Source organism: Panulirus ornatus, chromosome 4 (assembly GCF_036320965.1).
Source record: "Panulirus ornatus isolate Po-2019 chromosome 4, ASM3632096v1, whole genome shotgun sequence".
Lineage (NCBI taxonomy): Eukaryota > Metazoa > Arthropoda > Malacostraca > Decapoda > Palinuridae > Panulirus > Panulirus ornatus.
The window spans coordinates 48,167,537-48,188,448 of record NC_092227.1 but is presented as its reverse complement, the minus strand read 5'-3'; the positions used below and the strand labels follow the sequence as shown (position 1 = coordinate 48,188,448).

The following is a 20,912-nucleotide window of genomic DNA, read 5'->3' as shown; positions in this document are numbered from 1 at the left end:
ATATATATATATATATGATGTCTCCATGGTTGTTTAATTTGTTTATGGATGGGGTTGTTAGGGAGGTAAATGCAAGAGTTTTGGAAAGAGGGGCAAGTATGAAGTCTGTTGGGGATGAGAGAGCTTGGGAAGTGAGTCAGTTGTTGTTCGCTGATGATACAGCGCTGGTGGCTGATTCATGTGAGAAACTGCAGAAGCTGGTGACTGAGTTTGGTAAAGTGTGTGGAAGAAGAAAGTTAAGAGTAAATGTCAATAAGAGCAAGGTTATTAGGTACAGTAGGGTTGAGGGTCAAGTCAGTTGGGAGGTGAGTTTGAATGGAGAAAAACTGGAGGAAGTGAAGTGTTTTAGATATCTGGGAGTGGATCTGGCAGCGGATGAAACCATGGAAGCGGAAGTGGATCATAGGGTGGGGGAGGGGGCGAAAATTCTGGGGGCCTTGAAGAATGTGTGGAAGTCGAGAACATTATCTCGGAAAACAAAAATGGGTATGTTTGAAGGAATAGTGGTTCCAACAATGTTGTATGGTTGCGAGGCGTGGGCTATGGATAGAGTTGTGCGCAGGAGGATGGATGTGCTGGAAATGAGATGTTTGAGGACAATGTGTGGTGTGAGGTGGTTTGATCGAGTGAGTAACGTAAGGGTAAGAGAGATGTGTGGAAATAAAAAGAGCGTGGTTGAGAGAGCAGAAGAGGGTGTTTTGAAGTGGTTTGGGCACATGGAGAGAATGAGTGAGGAAAGATTGACCAAGAGGATATATGTGTCGGAGGTGGAGGGAACGAGGAGAAGAGGGAGACCAAATTGGAGGTGGAAAGATGGAGTGAAAAAGATTTTGTGTGATCGGGGCCTGAACATGCAGGAGGGTGAAAGGAGGGCAAGGAATAGAGTGAATTGGAGCGATGTGGTATACCGGGGTTGACGTGCTGTCAGTGGATTGAATCAAGGCATGTGAAGCGTCTGGGGTAAACCATGGAAAGCTGTTTAGGTATGTATATTTGCGTGTGTGGACGTATGTATATACATGTGTATGGGGGGGGGGGCATTTCTTTCGTCTGTTTCCTTGCGCTACCTCGCAAACGCGGGAGACAGCGACAAAGTATAATAAATAAATATAAAAAATAACATATATACATATATATATATATATATATATATATATATATGTTTGAAGTAATAGTGGTTTCAACAATGTTATATGGTTGCGAGGCGTGGGCTATGGATAGAGTTGTGCGGAGGAAGGTGGATGTGCTGGAAATAAGATGTTTGAGGACAATATGTGGTGTGAGGTGGTTTGATCGAGTAAGTAATAACAGGGTAAGAGAGATGTGTGGTAATAAAAAGAGTGTGGTTGAGAGAGCAGAAGAGGGTGTTTTGAAAGGGTTTGTTCACATGGAGAGAATGAGTGAGGAAAAATTGACCTAGAGGATATATGTGTCAGAGGTGGAGGGAACGAGAAGTGGAGACCAAATTGGAGGGGGAAAGATGGAGTGAAAAAGATTTTGAGTGATCGGGGCCTGAACATGCAGGAGGGTGAAAGGCGTGCAAGGAATAGAGTGAATTGGAACGATGTGGTATACCGGGGTCGACGTGCTGTCAGTGGATTAAACCAGAGCATGTGAAGCGTCTGTGGTAAACCATGGAAAGTTCTGTAGGGCCTGGATATGGAAAGGGAGCTGTGGTTTCGGTGCATTATTACATGACAGCTTGAGACTGAGTGTGAACGAATGTGGCCTTTGTTGTCTTTTCCTAGTGCTACCTCGCACACATGAAGGGGAAGGAGGTTGTTATTTCATATGTGACGATGGGAATGAATAAAGGTAGACTATGAATTATGTACATGTGTATATATGTATATGTCTTGTTTGTGTATATGTATGTATACGTTGAGATGTATAGGTATGTATATTTGCATGTGTGGACGTGTATGTATATACATGTGTATGTGGGTGGTTTGGGTCATTCTTTCGTCTGTTTCCTTGCGCTACCTCGCTAACGCGGGAGACAGCGACAAAGCAAATAATATATATATATATATATATATATATATATATATATATATATATATATATATATATATATATATATATATATATATACAACTTGTAGTATTATATATTTCCATATACGCAAATAGATAATCAAGCACTCACAAATACGCACATACAGTCGTTACATGCTTACATCATATACATACACACTCAGTTTGACAATACAAAAGATTATATTTCATACTTCATCTTCATCATCATCATCTACTTTGAGGCACAAAAGACAGACTGAGTACAGTAAAGGTAAAAGTCTGCTTCTCTACATCAGTATGGTCACCGAGGAAACAGTATTATATCAGAAGTTCTAGTTGGTGTACAGATAATCCAGTACTTTTCATGCAACTTTGGAATTGGTAGTTTTCTTTAACGTGATTTTATAACAATGTTCTTTCACATATGTCTGTATACCACCTGCTTCCGTTGTGTTTGTGAATGTATGCACGTACCTCCAAATGGATTGACTGAGGTCATTTTTTACTTGTGTGTTATGGAATTGTTGGAGTACTTCTCACTATGGTTCTTTTCCTTACATGCAGACGTCTGGAAGGACCCTGTCGTGGATAACGAGAAGGTAGACAGTTACTACTGTGAGTATCTCTTTCCTTTGGTTTGCATGTAAGAAGGCGCTCGTCTCCCACAGACTCAGCAGGCATTAGATATATTCATAATGCTATATCATTACCGTATGCTATACTATTATATATCATTCCGGATTGTCTTACTGGTATCTTGTTATAGGATGTTCAATCCTGCGTCAACTTTGATAAGGTTACGCTGTTAAAAGATATTCTGGTGTACAGTTCCAGATTCATGATTGTTTCTTTTTTATCATTTGCTTTAGAATATTCTACGTCCTCATCTTGAAACAGAGTCCATTCACCTCTTTGTCTTAAGACAGTCAATTTCTCTCTTATTCTAAACACATAGAGTATTTTGCTCCTTGTCGAAACACAGAGTCACGTCCCCTCCTTTATTCAAACACCGAGTCACGTCCCCTTCTTTATTCAAACACCGAGTCACGTCCCCATCGTTTAAGACAGTCATGTCCCCCTCCTTTGTTTTAACACAGTCATGACCCCCTCCTTTGTTTAACACAGATTCCACTCACGTCCTCTTCTTAACACAGTCCGTTCCATCTTGCTCTAGCATATTACTGTGAAATATTTTCTTCTGGTGCGTCCTACAGTAGACTGATGATCACAGCTGAAAGTATTGATGTTGGCTCCCTGTGGTCGGTGAGCGCCTCTCTTGCCATATTTACATCCTGTTGTCAGATATAGTGACCGTAGATCTATTTTTTTTTTTTTCATCTTGTTTGAGATATAACTAGACTTTCATGTGACAGATATAGAAAAGAGTTCTATCATTTTTCTTTAGGGTTAAGAGAGGATAATTTGTGATTTTATTGCCTAAAGATATTTGTCATTATATGGCTGCCAGTTACAATGTTTTAAGAGTCGGCATGAACACAGACAATCGTTCCTGTGTGAACTTTGAGATGTCAAAGGAGGATCCGAACCTAGTATTCTCGACGCTATCAATACATCAGTGATTTCAATGATAGCTTTTGTCACTGAATAGGTTCCTTATGACGAAGAATTACTAAGAAAACAATTCAGACATGAAAAGTGTATGTGGTATACGTGCAGGACGACATCTTCTTGGATCATGCGGATATAAGAAACATTCTTTCCCGAGGTGCAAGATACGATCACAGCTTTATGATTCCTAATGCCGAACTGTGTGAAACCTTGAAGCTCTTGGAGAACGTAAGGGGGAGGGAGGGAAAGATGAATACGAGTAGAGAAAGCGGAAACAAGACTGACGTAGATGTCGCAACCGAGCTCGTGGATTGTGATTCACTTATAGCCGACAACCACGGCTGCCGAACACACGGGAGTTTGCTCGGGCTCACGTAGCCACGCAGCTTGCCAAGGACAGTGAGGGTGTAACAAGATCTGCCTCCAAAAGCAAGTGGTCCGCCCTAGTTACTCACAGGGGTATTGACATACTTGCCCAAGGCATACACGTCTGTCGCTGCTTCGGATTCCTGGGAAATGGGCAGTGTTCTCGAGAAAAGTTTCACTTTACTTACACTAAACATGTCTATCGAACATAACGGAAACAAGGCTACACATGCTCGCTCATTGATATATAAGTAGCATAAGTACGGCCGATGGGGTGACGGTGGCAGTGAAGACTAGAGCGGTGGCAGTAACGCAGCCAGAGGTGGTTTTGAAGGTGATGGTCACGACGGGCGGGGGTCGGTGTTAGCACACTGGGTATGGTTAACACCACTGTGCAGCTTGTCGAGATGCGTGAGTCTCCCACCGCAGCCAAAGTATATCGAAGGTTATCCCAGGCGTGTCCCACCACACTCGTACCACTGTTCCTCAAGACACGGCGCAGGTGTGCCAGAAGCAGATTGATTTGATCCAGCTCAGGTGAGCTTTTCCCAGAGGAATTTGAGTGTAGGTGATAAAATGTACCTAAGCTAGACTTAGCTTTCTGTCAGTTCTTACAAGGATTATTCCCCAGAAGGGACAAAAGCAAAATGCTCTTTCTGCAGAGCCTGACACTAGCCAACACTAATCTGTTTCTCAGTCCACTTGTGACCTACCTGACGGACGGCGAAACTCTGGTGAAGATCATCAGTGATTGTCATGCAACGTTCACTTTGTCAGCTGTAAAGGCGCGTCGACTGAGGTCCTAAGGCATTACTTCAGTTCCATATGGCAATCTCTAACCTGCCAGATCAGATAATATACTGCTTTGCAAGGTGTTCTACAGGCCAACCACAGGGAACCTGAGGGGTAAGGGTAGAGAAATTCCTGTTAGAGCCTCATGTTGAAAAGAAGTTTGAACTTCCTTTCCATGTATGCAATGGCCAGCAAGAGGCTTGGAAGTAAAACACGGATCTGAAGGAGAATACTCCTTTTTTTTCATTTGTTTTCCCAAATAATGCAAACCAATTGAGGAACTCTCACGCTGACCTTGATCTAGAAATTCAGAAAAATGATCCTTCAGAGTGCTGAAGATATTTCTTTTGTTCATTCTGATCATCATTCCTTTCATTCAGCAATCACCAACTTCGTTATGGGCGATGGACCTCCTCACTTGCACTTGAGGAGCAGTTCATTTGACCTCCTTAAGTTGCACGAAATAGGTTAGGAGTTCTGGTATGAACTGGCTCAAAATTCTCGACGAGCGTGACAACAGGGATTGTTTCTCGTCACGCACTAAAGGAGAAAGAGGGCGAGATCAACCAACACATTGCTGTCTCGACGATGCACGGATTTGGCTACTCAGATCGCAGAGCTACGTTCCTGGCCACTTCCATTAAGCGACTGATGAGTGCAGCTAGAACTCGGAACGCATTGCAGAATGTGGAAACCTCTCTGAAACGAGAGTGTGATGTAGAACATTAAAGGAAAAACAACAAAGGTGAAAATAGCAAAGTCCCGTTTTGTTAGACATGAGAAGCGCTGGTCTCAAATAGCGATGGAAAAGTAACCTTTGATCCACACATATGAGTAAAACCGGGATTCGACAAACCAGGTGTTGTGACGGTAGATCCGCCAGGTGTTTGTCGTACTGACGGCCCGTCCTCTCTTTACTAAATCTTTACAAAGCAAGTGAACGGTTCACTGCCACTGATACATAGATTCGTCTGTAGGAAGGACGTTAAGGAATTCGATGGACAGCGAAATAAACGTTGCTGACAAACACCGACTTCTATGTGGCAGTTTTTATAAAGGCCATCGAAGCCATCAGGGTAAATGTACCACTACCCCCACACCGCTGTACTGTCAGTGGACTCGGTGAATGTACTGAGGAAGAGTCTGACGCACTGATGTAACGCGTAGAGTGCATATGCGATGCTTTACCTTTGTTTCTTGCCAAAAGCTATAGAGATACTAGGATTTATATCATTATCTGTGTACAGGATGCAGGCATTATATGAACACAAAATGATCTTGGTTAATAGTTGTCTATCCCAGTCTTTTCCTACAAGATGAAGGTGAATCAGGAATGACTCTCATTCTTCATTCATTCACCATTTTCTTAGAACCTACGCTGACGCCCGAGTTGTAATTGTCTATTTACCATTACCTGCTCGTACAATGGCGAGATGGAGTTCTGTACTTGCAGGGCCCCATCTCTAGAATATTCTTTACTGTCATACACTTGTTCAAACTTCTGTGTGTTGTCAGTATTTACAATTCCATCACTTAGCTGATTCCATCCTTCAGTTGCTGTGATACTATAAACGTAACGCTGTATATTTAACAAGTTTTCCCCCTAGTTTCTTGTTATGGCTTCGGGTTGCTCTCTTGACTATGGACATCAGACTTTAAGTTGTGATAAGTCGTGCCTTCCTCTCTTCTCTTCCATGGTGAGCAAAAATATGACTTGTATCCTCTCACTGTAACTCAACTTTCTTAATACTGGTGTCATTCTTCTTGCCTTCTTCTAGACCTTCTCAGTTAGTTCTTTGCGCTTCTTTAAGTGCGTTGACGAAACTTGAGAAGCACATTATAGTTTTGGCTTTATGTACGCCGTGAGTAGCCAGCTGACTATTTCCCTATTCAAATGCTATTCTAATGTTTGTCAGCGAATAGTCTGTTACCTTTGCGGTTCTCTTGAGATGGAATTTAGAGACAAGTTACGTACAGTGTCGACTCTGCTTCCAAGCCCCTTTCACACACAGATTCCAGCATCATACTGCCTTTTAGATAGCACTTGTATCAAGACTTTATTTCACTGTGTACCATCGTCATTATTTCGCATTTGCTCGGCTGAATTTCATCAATCATGTATCAGACCAACTCTTGAGAGTTTCTCGTGGTCCTTTCGTAATCTAATGCAATCTTTGTCACCACTTCTTTCGTGGTCTTGTTATCATTTACAAGTGTTTTAAAGCATGAGTACAGTCCTTTGAGCAAGTCACTTACACAGATCAAGATGAGTAATGTTCCTCACCACTGGTGACCGCAACTTATTTCGAGACAGCTTCCCTAACACTTGTCCTTTGTTCCCTTCCATAAAGATTATTTTCTTCATCGAAATAGTCTACCCTTTACTCCTGCCTAAGACCCAATTTCTTTGCCAACCCTCCATGAGGTACAGTGTTAAATGTTTTCCTACAGTTGTGGAGAAAAGTACACCCAACTTTCTCTTTCGTCTACAACGGAGCTTACTCTCTCGTGGAAGTCTGATATTTGTTACTCATGATTTACTATCCCTAAACCCGTGCTGTCCCACATTTAGGTAGTTCCTCCTTTGCTCGTACTCATCCATTTTGTGTCAATACGTACATGTTGACACCTCGACAACATAGTATAACAGAGAAGAATCTGCATTGCCAAGAAAAACTGAAGTTAATTCTACCCGTAACATTGAGTAACACTAATATTATTGTAAGTGTTTAGTATTTTAGTAATTGCTATATTTTACGACGTGATGATCAAATCACAGTAGAAATAGATGTCTTCTCACAAGGCCCTCACACAGAATTCTGTAGATAGTTTGATGAACTGAAAAGAAATGTAACTCAATTTTACATACTATGATGACCGATTACTTTCGTTTTGATTGTTCATATTCGAAGGATCACCAACCTGCCTTTGGAATACCATGAAGAAACTCGCTGGAAATAAGAACAGACTGAAGAGCATCACATGTAAGAGAGCTTAAGTTGCAACCAGAGTCAAAAAATGATCAAGACTTGACTATTTGTTCATGTCATGCCTCCGCCTCATGTTTATTCCTTGCTTCCTGCGCACACTGGGAGTCGACCATCACTACTGAGGATAATACACAGTTCAAATGATGTACTTACGTGACGAACGCTGCTTCAGGCATGTTTCTTGGAACATTCATCCGATGTGAAGCCCTGTCACCACCATCACCATCACGTACGTCATCACCACCATCACCGCCATCACCAGTCACCACCAATCGGGTCACACACAAAAGAAGTTCAATAAGCAGCGGCAACATTAGCAGTAGAAGTGGAAGTGCTGCATGAAGTCTTGTCAGTGTAGCCAGCAGGCTCACAGGAGGCGACGTGTTGCGAGTCGAGTGACCGGCAGCAGGACAGATGAGCTTGTGTTGCTCACTGTGGGAAAGATAGTGAAGGGTGGCCCTCTGGTTATGATGTATGCAAACCGTCAGTCATTGTTTAATGTTCATTGAGTTTGAAGTTATTATTTGCATGACTCTCTTATGACTGAGACGGGAAAGGCGTCAATTGTCATGAACGAAGGTGAAATGTCCTGCGACGTTTAAAGTCGAGGTTTTTTTTAAGTTTTTACTCAGTTAAATCTCTCTCTCAATGACTTTAAAGTTATCTTCGCTTTGGCAATAACAGAGGGTTATACACGTCCAAGAATCTGATATCAGCCTTATGTGTAGGATATCAGTATCTATAAACCTCAAATCTAACACGACATAGATTTTCAGACTATTATTATGTGTATCCAGGGAACATAATGTGTTTAGAAAACTGATTTTGACTTTGATCATGAGTATAATTCTATCGATTTCAAAAGAGTAACCCCCTTAAGACTCTTTTTTTTCTGCAGAAATACAAACTAGTGGGACCTTGAAGGAAGTTTCATCAGGTGGTGAAATGTATTTGATATGTAGTGGGAAAGTGTCAATGTAACTTACTGGTATTTGCTATGTGTACTTTTAACTTCCTCAACTCCCTCAGGTGACAAGGACCTGGTGCAGAGCCTCCTGTTCGACGCCAAAGCCACCAACGTTTACGGTATTAAGAGGAAAATGGAAATTGAGGACCAGGAGTAAGTCGCACCTCCATCCATTTTCTGTTGTGTTGCACTCTTTGCCTCTTTTTTCGCTCTGTCAGACAGCGTGAGATAGTGAACAGGGTATGAGGATAGGCTGTTAGAATTGAGACAGGAAACTTGGTGAGGTTGCTACTTAACTGGAGTTAAATCACCTAATCATTCGCTAGTTCTAACATTTACTTAATAATAGTAAAGATAGGAAATTATTTACACTAGTGAAAGAAATAATCTTAAATTGTTATTAAGAAATTTTGATAAATGAAAAGAATGCTGGAATGAATCAGATATGAATCATATACTAATGTCCCCCTGTTATAATATCACTAATAATATTTACCTTGAAATGTTCAGGATGACTTTTCTGCAATTTTCATAGTTTTGTCCCGTCTCTGAAATCCCATGTTCAACGTCAGTAGTTTCTGAGATCCTATGTTCAGTGTCAATAGCTTCTGAGATCTCATGTTCTCGGTCAGTAACTTCTAAGATCCCATTTTCAGTGTCAGTAGCTTCTGAAATCCCATTTTCATTGTCAATAGCTTCTGAAATCCCATTTTCAGTGTCAGTAGCTTCTGAAATCCCATTTTCATTGTCAATAGCTTCTGAAATCCCATTTTCATTGTCAATAGCTTCTGAAATCCCATTTTCATTGTCAATAGCTTCTGAAATCCCATTTTCAGTGTCAGTAGCTTCTGAGATCCCATTTTCATTGTCAATAGCTTCTGAAATCCCATTTTCATTGTCAATAGCTTCTGAAATCCCATTTTCATTGTCAATAGCTTCTGAAATCCCATTTTCATTGTCAATAGCTTCTGAAATCCCATTTTCATTGTCAATAGCTTCTGAAATCCCATTTTCATTGTCAATAGCTTCTGAAATCCCATTTTCATTGTCAATAGCTTCTGAAATCCCATTTTCATTGTCAATAGCTTCTGAAATCCCATTTTCATTGTCAATAGCTTCTGAAATCCCATTTTCATTGTCAATAGCTTCTGAAATCCCATTTTCAGTGTCAGTAGCTTCTGAAATCCCATTTTCAGTGTCAGTAGCTTCTGAAATCCCATTTTCATTGTCAATAGCTTCTGAAATCCCATTTTCATTGTCAATAGCTTCTGAAATCCCATTTTCATTGTCAATAGCTTCTGAAATCCCATTTTCAGTGTCAGTAGCTTCTGAAATCCCATTTTCATTGTCAATAGCTTCTGAAATCCCATTTTCATTGTCAATAGCTTCTGAAATCCCATTTTCAGTGTCAGTAGCTTCTGAAATCCCATTTTCAGTGTCAGTAGCTTCTGAAATCCCATTTTCAGTGTCAGTAGCTTCTGAAATCCCATTTTCATTGTCAATAGCTTCTGAAATCCCATTTTCATTGTCAATAGCTTCTGAAATCCCATTTTCATTGTCAATAGCTTCTGAAATCCCATTTTCATTGTCAATAGCTTCTGAAATCCCATTTTCATTGTCAATAGCTTCTGAAATCCCATTTTCAGTGTCAGTAGCTTCTGAAATCCCATTTTCAGTGTCAGTAGCTTCTGAAATCCCATTTTCATTGTCAATAGCTTCTGAAATCCCATTTTCAGTGTCAGTAGCTTCTGAAATCCCATTTTCAGTGTCAGTAGCTTCTGAAATCCCATTTTCAGTGTCAGTAGCTTCTGAAATCCCATTTTCAGTGTCAGTAGCTTCTGAAATCCCATTTTCAGTGTCAGTAGCTTCTGAAATCCCATTTTCATTGTCAATAGCTTCTGAAATCCCATTTTCATTGTCAATAGCTTCTGAAATCCCATTTTCATTGTCAATAGCTTCTGAAATCCCATTTTCATTGTCAATAGCTTCTGAAATCCCATTTTCAGTGTCAGTAGCTTCTGAAATCCCATTTTCATTGTCAATAGCTTCTGAAATCCCATTTTCAGTGTCAGTAGCTTCTGAAATCCCATTTTCAGTGTCAGTAGCTTCTGAAATCCCATTTTCAGTGTCAGTAGCTTCTGAAATCCCATTTTCATTGTCAATAGCTTCTGAAATCCCATTTTCAGTGTCAGTAGCTTCTGAAATCCCATTTTCAGTGTCAGTAGCTTCTGAAATCCCATTTTCAGTGTCAGTAGCTTCTGAAATCCCATTTTCAGTGTCAGTAGCTTCTGAAATCCCATTTTCAGTGTCAGTAGCTTCTGAAATCCCATTTTCATTGTCAATAGCTTCTGAAATCCCATTTTCAGTGTCAGTAGCTTCTGAAATCCCATTTTCAGTGTCAGTAGCTTCTGAAATCCCATTTTCAGTGTCAGTAGCTTCTGAAATCCCATTTTCAGTGTCAGTAGCTTCTGAAATCCCATTTTCATTGTCAATAGCTTCTGAAATCCCATTTTCAGTGTCAGTAGCTTCTGAAATCCCATTTTCATTGTCAATAGCTTCTGAAATCCCATTTTCATTGTCAATAGCTTCTGAAATCCCATTTTCAGTGTCAGTAGCTTCTGAAATCCCATTTTCATTGTCAATAGCTTCTGAAATCCCATTTTCAGTGTCAGTAGCTTCTGAAATCCCATTTTCATTGTCAATAGCTTCTGAAATCCCATTTTCAGTGTCAGTAGCTTCTGAAATCCCATTTTCAGTGTCAGTAGCTTCTGAAATCCCATTTTCATTGTCAATAGCTTCTGAAATCCCATGTTCAACGTCAGTAGTTTCTGAGATCCTATGTTCAGTGTCAATAGCTTCTGAAATCCCATTTTCAGTGTCAGTAGCTTCTGAAATCCCATTTTCAGTGTCAGTAGCTTCTGAAATCCCATTTTCATTGTCAATAGCTTCTGAAATCCCATTTTCATTGTCAATAGCTTCTGAAATCCCATTTTCAGTGTCAGTAGCTTCTGAAATCCCATTTTCAGTGTCAGTAGCTTCTGAAATCCCATTTTCAGTGTCAGTAGCTTCTGAAATCCCATTTTCATTGTCAATAGCTTCTGAAATCCCATTTTCATTGTCAATAGCTTCTGAAATCCCATTTTCAGTGTCAGTAGCTTCTGAAATCCCATTTTCATTGTCAATAGCTTCTGAAATCCCATTTTCAGTGTCAGTAGCTTCTGAAATCCCATTTTCAGTGTCAGTAGCTTCTGAAATCCCATTTTCAGTGTCAGTAGCTTCTGAAATCCCATTTTCAGTGTCAGTAGCTTCTGAAATCCCATTTTCAGTGTCAGTAGCTTCTGAAATCCCATTTTCATTGTCAATAGCTTCTGAAATCCCATTTTCATTGTCAATAGCTTCTGAAATCCCATTTTCATTGTCAATAGCTTCTGAAATCCCATTTTCATTGTCAATAGCTTCTGAAATCCCATTTTCAGTGTCAGTAGCTTCTGAAATCCCATTTTCAGTGTCAGTAGCTTCTGAAATCCCATTTTCAGTGTCAGTAGCTTCTGAAATCCCATTTTCAGTGTCAGTAGCTTCTGAAATCCCATTTTCAGTGTCAGTAGCTTCTGAAATCCCATTTTCAGTGTCAGTAGCTTCTGAAATCCCATTTTCAGTGTCAGTAGCTTCTGAAATCCCATTTTCAGTGTCAGTAGCTTCTGAAATCCCATTTTCAGTGTCAGTAGCTTCTGAAATCCCATTTTCATTGTCAATAGCTTCTGAAATCCCATTTTCAGTGTCAGTAGCTTCTGAAATCCCATTTTCAGTGTCAGTAGCTTCTGAAATCCCATTTTCAGTGTCAGTAGCTTCTGAAATCCCATTTTCAGTGTCAGTAGCTTCTGAAATCCCATTTTCAGTGTCAGTAGCTTCTGAAATCCCATTTTCAGTGTCAGTAGCTTCTGAAATCCCATTTTCATTGTCAATAGCTTCTGAAATCCCATTTTCAGTGTCAGTAGCTTCTGAAATCCCATTTTCAGTGTCAGTAGCTTCTGAAATCCCATTTTCATTGTCAATAGCTTCTGAAATCCCATTTTCAGTGTCAGTAGCTTCTGAAATCCCATTTTCAGTGTCAGTAGCTTCTGAAATCCCATTTTCAGTGTCAGTAGCTTCTGAAATCCCATTTTCATTGTCAATAGCTTCTGAAATCCCATTTTCAGTGTCAGTAGCTTCTGAAATCCCATTTTCAGTGTCAGTAGCTTCTGAAATCCCATTTTCATTGTCAATAGCTTCTGAAATCCCATTTTCAGTGTCAGTAGCTTCTGAAATCCCATTTTCAGTGTCAGTAGCTTCTGAAATCCCATTTTCATTGTCAATAGCTTCTGAAATCCCATTTTCAGTGTCAGTAGCTTCTGAAATCCCATTTTCAGTGTCAGTAGCTTCTGAAATCCCATTTTCATTGTCAATAGCTTCTGAAATCCCATTTTCATTGTCAATAGCTTCTGAAATCCCATTTTCATTGTCAATAGCTTCTGAAATCCCATTTTCATTGTCAATAGCTTCTGAAATCCCATTTTCATTGTCAATAGCTTCTGAAATCCCATTTTCATTGTCAATAGCTTCTGAAATCCCATTTTCATTGTCAATAGCTTCTGAAATCCCATTTTCAGTGTCAGTAGCTTCTGAAATCCCATTTTCAGTGTCAGTAGCTTCTGAAATCCCATTTTCAGTGTCAGTAGCTTCTGAAATCCCATTTTCAGTGTCAGTAGCTTCTGAAATCCCATTTTCAGTGTCAGTAGCTTCTGAAATCCCATTTTCATTGTCAATAGCTTCTGAAATCCCATTTTCAGTGTCAGTAGCTTCTGAAATCCCATTTTCATTGTCAATAGCTTCTGAAATCCCATTTTCAGTGTCAGTAGCTTCTGAAATCCCATTTTCATTGTCAATAGCTTCTGAAATCCCATTTTCAGTGTCAGTAGCTTCTGAAATCCCATTTTCATTGTCAATAGCTTCTGAAATCCCATTTTCAGTGTCAGTAGCTTCTGAAATCCCATTTTCAGTGTCAGTAGCTTCTGAAATCCCATTTTCATTGTCAATAGCTTCTGAAATCCCATTTTCATTGTCAATAGCTTCTGAAATCCCATTTTCATTCACTTACCATCCCTTCTCCTTTCACTTACCGACCCTCTTCTTTCACTTACTGCCCCTCTTCCTTCACTTTCCACCCCTCTTCCTTCACTTAGTAGGCCCCATCTTAAAGAAAAAAAAATAGAAATTTCCTCTTAATGTATAACTTTTGTTGTATGGTTATCTCTCCTTACCCTGTCGAGGGATTCTGTCATTTTCCTCTCGTATTTCAAATGTAGAATTCTAGCACTGAATACTAGTAGCACGTCCCGCCTCGATCTTGACATTCCCCAGTCTCTCTCTCTCTCTCTCTCTCTCTCTCTCTCTCTCTCTCTCTCTCTCTCTCTCTCTCTCTCTCTCTCTCTCTCTCTCTCTCTCTCTCTCTCTCTCTCTCTCTCTCTCTCTCTACCAGTCCCACCTGCATCCACCCCCCCGGACCACCTGAGCACCTCCCCGTCACCCGTTTACTGTCACCCCTTTCCCCCGCCCCCCAGCAGCGTAATTATAATTGATCTTTTCACTAACCAGTCCATTTCCTCACAACCAGCCCCGTGACGACTTACTTGAAACTGTTGTACAGGTACAGTCCATGTCCTTTAGGGTTTGTTCATGCTATCACTACTAATTCTCTGCCCTTGTTGGCACCTGCCTGGTACTAACATGCCTTGTACATTATGGGTTGGGGATAGGGAAGGGACAGCAAGAGCCTCGTAAGGCATTAAAAATGGGGCATGGGTTAACTGCTCTTTGGCATCTTTTTATACTTCTTCTTCTTCTTCTTCTTCTTCTTCTTCTTCTTCTTAAAGGGGAGTATCCACCTCAATATTTTCATCATTTGTTTGATACTTATTTCATTATGGAAGATGAATTACTTTGAAAAAAAGAAAAAAGATAATTGCTGATTGGAGAGTTTCTTCATGAACCTGCTTCCATTATGGCTTGTATACTGGTTAACCTCCTCACTGGTCTATTCAAAATAAGGTGAAGAATAATTGTCCATACGATAAAAAAGAAGTAATTCAAGCACTAAATAACGTAGCAGACTTAAGATTTCATTGTTATTCTGCTTGAGCCAAGAGTCTAGGATCATTCTGCCTACCTGTCAAATGGCATGATTAATTTTTCACCTTTAATCGTAAGTGCATGTAGACTAATTTAGCTTAATGTACTTATCTATATCCCCATGTAACACTGATTCTTTGCATGTATTTCTCTACTACAGTATAATATATATATATATATATATATATATATATATATATATATATATATATATATATATATATATATATATATATATATATATATGTGTGAGTCTACGGGGAAATGGAACACTAAGTTCCCAAGTGCACTTTCGTGTAACAATCACATCATCAGGGGAGATACAAGAAAGAAACATAACAATCAGTTGATATATAACGAAGGGACGTAGCTGGGACGTCATTTGGTAAACAAGTGGCGTACTAGTTACGTCTCTCCGTTGTATATCAACTGACTGTTATATTTCTTTCTTGTATCTCCCCTGATGATGTGATTGTTATACGAAAGTGCACATGGGAACTTAACGTGTATCATTTCCCCGTGACTCATAGGAATACACTTGATCACATGCTCAATTGTGATCCTTTCCAATATATATATATATATATATATATATATATATATATATATATATATATATATATATATATATATATATATATGTATAGGGTTGATGCGTAGTCTTCTTTATAGAAAATTGTACATATATGATATTTTCAAAATGATTGTTCGATTTACGTAACAATACTTAGGTTATGATACATATTCCTATGAATGATATGTCATTGATGAAGATGGTAAAGCTCATTATTACCCACGAGTGGCGACATATAACAGTCAGACATCCTGAGTCTTCATTTACAGAACTGTATAATTCTGGTGATGTTGAACTGCATTTGTCCTAAATTGATTATATGCTATTCAAATCGATGTACAGCAGCATCACTATAGGCAACGGTGCTTTGTGTATATATATATATATATATATATATATATATATATATATATATATATATATATATAAAGAGAATGGTTCGCGTTTTTCACTAAATTGTTCGTTGTGATGTAAAGTGATTATTGGAGGCCTTAAATGTCTTTGGGCGAGTAATGTACAGAAACACAGACCACTGAGACTACTGTGCAGCTCCCGTTAAGGCAGACCACAGGTGTTTAAAGAACGTATGTTAGAAACTTGAAAATTTCTACAACAGCTGCTCTGTGTGTTTTTGAAAGTCATCATATTTTTCCTACTGCAATCACGAACCAGTCACGTAGTCGGCATAAACGATACTGTACTACAAGTTTAAATGATCTATATATGTTTCTGTAATCACTATTGAACATTATCCGTATATTTAACTCAAACTCACGTCTGGGATTAGGGTTGTATTGGCGAATCAGCGAGGTGCGCGTTGTGACAATCGATCATCATTAAAGATCAGGATACTAACCTGGGAAACGCAACTCAGCGGTATATTCTTAGCTAAACTGACTCGCATTCTCCTATATGTGTGTTCCCTTACCATATTCTGTTTCTCATAAGAGGTGTGTGTGTGTGTGAGAGAGAGAGAGAGAGAGAGAGAGAGAGAGAGGAGTGGGGTGGTTGATGTAAACATAGAGAAGATCTAGCTCGCATCTTTCATATGGTCTAGATGTAATCTTCTCTCACACTCTTCCTCTCACCAGTCATCTTTCTGACCAGGTGCTGGCACCGTGTGTCGTCATTTTACTTTGGATGAAGAGACGTGTTTGAGGAATATGGTTGGACCGAGATGCCACGCTTACTCATGGATAAAAGTTTAAAGAAATATAAATCCTGAATATAATTCCACACATATATATATATATATATATATATATATATATATATATATATATAGTTTCCCGGCTTAGCGAGGCAGTATCAGAAGCAGACGTACAATGGCCTCAGTTCCCCACACACATTCTGTAGCTATGAACCAGAGTCCAGAGCCTACTTTCCACACCCACATACCATGGACTAGACCCTTGGTAAACCTTGACCGCATCATATGCCCAGGGTCAGCCCACTGACGGCACGCCGCCTCCACATACCTTTCGATACAACTCCTATCCAATGCATGCTACTCCCCCTCCCGAACGTTCAAACCCAGATTTCCCCAAGGCCTCCGCGACTCCATCTTTCCATCATCTCAGTGTCCTCCTCCACCTCCCTAGCTCCCTCCATATCTGAGGTAAAGACCCGCTCAGTCGGTAGTTCTTCGCTTATCCAAATGACTGCTTTTACAACCACCACCTATCCTCTGTTTTTCCTTTCACGGTCATCCTACCACCGATCGTCCTCAGGTATATGACTTTCAACGTATCCACCTTCTTCCTCTCTCTTGTATTCGAAGCTCAAGACTCGTATCATTACAAAATGCTGGGTTACTGTGGGTTACTGTATCTTAGAAATGTCCATCTTTTGTCCATCTAAAAACTTAACGTTTCCATCCATCACGTTCCTTGGTGCACCCCTTGTCTCGCTCCCCCGCCATATGACCCGGTTTAGCCTCTTATCATTCCATCTCCTGTCACGTTTCGAATACCCAAAGCAATCTTCTTCCTTCAGGTTTTCCCCCGTTTAAACTTGCACTCGGACCATCCTGTCTCATCACCTCCTGATGCGTTCCATTACTTTTCTTCACATTTACTCTCAGCTTTCCCTTTTACACACACTCCCAGGCTCTATCACCAGCTTCTGGAGTTTCTTTCTGAAATCCGGCAATAGTGCCGTTCCCTCAACAAGCAGCGGCTGATTCGCCTTCCATGATCCCCTACTCCTGAATCCCAGCGTACTGTAGGCCCATTTAGTCCTTCCGAGACACCTGCCTCCCTCACTACTCCCGTGCCTATGAGCACGGTAAACAGCCATGGTGACATCAAGCATCGTTGTCGGAAAGCCACCTTGACTGGAAACCCCTCACCTTCTTCCCTTTCTACTCGCATGCTTGCCTCACTCACATAAAAAAAGACTCATTGCATTTAGTAACTCTCCATTTGGTCAAAATATTCGCATCACCCGCCACAAGGCTTAGCAAGATCCAAAAGTGCCACATGCAGCTTCCTCTCTTCTCCAAGGTCTTTTCCCACTAACTCTTCAAAGCAAACACCAGGCCCTCTCCTGAGGCCAAAAAATGTTGCTGTCCAGTCAAATGGTCTGCACATGCCACCATTACCTCAACCACCATCACTCTCCTATACCATGTAAGGTTCGCTCTTGGTCATTTTCAGATTCGCTTTGGATCTGTCCACCTCCTACCACCCTTGTCTTTTTACATGAGCTTTATGTATGCATTAAGCCAGTCCTCTGGTACCCATCCCTTGGCCATGCAAACGTCGAATGGCCTTACTGGCTCATCAGCAGCACTGTCGTCCCCTTTCCTGGTAGACTCGACTGCATTCCCATCCACTCCTGCCGCTTCACCAAACTTTATTTTGTGCAGAGCTTACATGATCTCCTCTCTTATCACCATACTATTCGCTATAACTCTCTCATTTCCAGACGCCATCATTTCTCAAACACATCACATTTTCCTTATTATCTAACACATGGAATGATCTCGTTGAATGTTTGTGTGTTTGTGCGTGTATTCACCCCCACCTATCGCCTTGATCTCCCAGAATGTTAATTTCTCTCCAGAATAATTTCTTGTTCTCCATCAAATCAGTCGATATTCTTTCACCCCATCTCTCATTTTTCTTCGTGTTCAGCCTTGCAATCTTTCTCTTTGACCTGCCTCTTTCCTTTCTGCTCTATCCAGCCAGTCGTTCTCCTCTGATGATACCATCCATACACCTCCCATCACTTTCATCAGTGGTTTAAGATCCCCATCCCAACTCAAACTGTCCTGTCTTATATGTTCTTGTTCAACCTTCTGTTTGACATTTCATGTACACGTTAGGTTAGTGACACCCTAGATGCACGCCATTTCTCCTCCACTCCCTCAGTTTTATTCATTTTCATCCTATGTTGTTCACTTCATCTGTCTTGATGTCTTTGCACGCATTTCATTTATAGAGGCTCATTCATTTTCAGTTTCACACACACACACACACGCCATTATTTTTCACACATACGACATTATGTTTTGCCCTGCAACTACTATAAGTTGTCGCGCTTGCCTCCACCAAGCATCATCAGACAATCCACAACCTACAACCACTCTCAGTACATTCACATACAGTACGCCTGCCAATTGGCCAGTAATCAAATATATATATATGATGTAATTTACGTGTGTATGTACAAGGAGAAAGTGGAAGAATGGCTAGTGTGAGAGGGAGAGCTTATGAAGAGGTAAACACTTCTGCTGGAGGACTGTATGGGAATGTCTGAACGTGCTGGGAAATAAACCCCAAATTGATGTGGATGAAAATGGAATTGGGTTATGAGATGCAGGTGATTATTAGCGATTATGTTTCAGGAAACGAGAGGAGGATAAAAAAAAAAAAGGGGGGGGGGGAGTGATCTGGGAGGAGCTGAGTATGCCAGCCATTTTGACATAGAAGGTAGAGTATAAGTGATCAGTGATATAAATACGTGATATATGTGGCAGACGAAGGTATGATTAGGAATTGTGTGTTACCCAGTGTTCTGAATGAAAGTAGTGAACAGTTTGTAGAGTTGTGTACTGAAGTAGGACTTGTGATTGGGTACACCTGGTTTAAGAAGATAATCATATATAAGTATACGTGAGTGAGAGGGGATGATGGTGGCCGGGGATTGTATACTAATTGATAGGCGTGCTAAGGAGAAACTCTTGAAAGTTAATGTGTTGAGAGGGACATCTAGTGGGATATCTGATCACTGCTTGGTGGAAGGGAAGGTAAAGGTTTGTAGGCGCTTTAAGAACAGGGGAAATTATATGGACTGGAGGAGGATGGAGAAATTGTGTGAGCTTTGAAAAGAAGCTTTTGTGAAGAGATTCCAGGAGAAACTGAGCGTAGAATGTGTAAAAGTTGAATGCAAATGAAGCTAAGGAAGTGGGCTAGGAATGGGAGTTATGTATGGAAGCTGTGCTTAGATGTGCGAGAGAAGTGTGAGGCATGCAGAAGGTGTGTGATAGACATATGAAAAAGGATAGTGAGTGTGGAATGAGAAAGTTGAGAGAGGTGCATGGGCAGTACATGTAGGGAAGGTGTTTGTTTGATTGGAGGATATTCAAGAAAAAGCAGCGGGAAGTCAAGAGGAAGATGCAAGGGCTGATGAAATAAGGGAAAACGAGAGTTGGTGTTAGTAAATTTCAACATACTTTAGGGACAATAAGAAAATGTTGTAGAAGGTGATTAATAATGGGAGAGATACGGGAGTTAGTTACTGCTTGCTGATAATACTGCGCTGGTGGCAGATTCGAGTGGAAAACTGCAAAAGTTGGTTTCTGGGTTTGAGATAGTAAGTGAGAGTTGAAAGTAAATGTGAATACAAGCTTGGAAGCATCAGCATAGGGAGCAGATGGGAAGTGGTAACAGGCACACTGGAGGAGGAGAGGAGGTGAAGTGAGTATTATGATGAACTGATGAATGTGTTCAGTGATAGAGTGGCAGCTGTGAGTGTTGTGGGCATGTAGATAATCGACGTGAGAGATTCATGTCAAGTGGTTTAGTGAAAAGAAGAGATGAGAGATTTAGTGTGACAAGATTGGCTCGAGTAGGTGGGATTGTAGCTGAACTTCTCAAGAAAGAGAGACATCATCTTGACTGGTTGGGCTTGGTTTGTGACTGTATGCCTAGAGCATAGTGAGGTACCTGAGGATTGCTCGAATGTCAGTATAATGCAACTGCATAAAAGCAAGGGGGCGGGGGACAAAAGTAAATGATTGTATTACAGAGGTATAAGTATGTTTGAGTGCATCTGGTAAGCTCTTTGGGAGAGTAGTGACTGAGAGGGTGACGGCAATATGGTGCATCAGCTTTGGGAGCAGTGTGGTTTCAATAGTGGATGAGGGTACACAGAATGAGTGTGTGCTGTGAAGAACTTGTGTGTGAAATACTAATAGAAACAGAGGGATTTATATTCTGCGTTTATGGATATGGAAAAAGTATATG

General features: G+C 40.5%; 1 protein-coding gene across 1 annotated transcript in view; it reads left to right on the top strand.

Moving 5' to 3' along the window:
- The window catches only part of LOC139764789 (uncharacterized), an 821,726-nt gene that overhangs the window by 731,392 nt on the left and 69,422 nt on the right, over positions 1 to 20,912 (top strand). The window contains exons 21-22 of the mRNA XM_071691681.1: positions 2,583 to 2,633; positions 8,765 to 8,855. Coding sequence (XP_071547782.1) covers positions 2,583 to 2,633; positions 8,765 to 8,855 — 142 coding nt within the window. The remainder of the gene's footprint in view (positions 1 to 2,582; positions 2,634 to 8,764; positions 8,856 to 20,912) is intronic.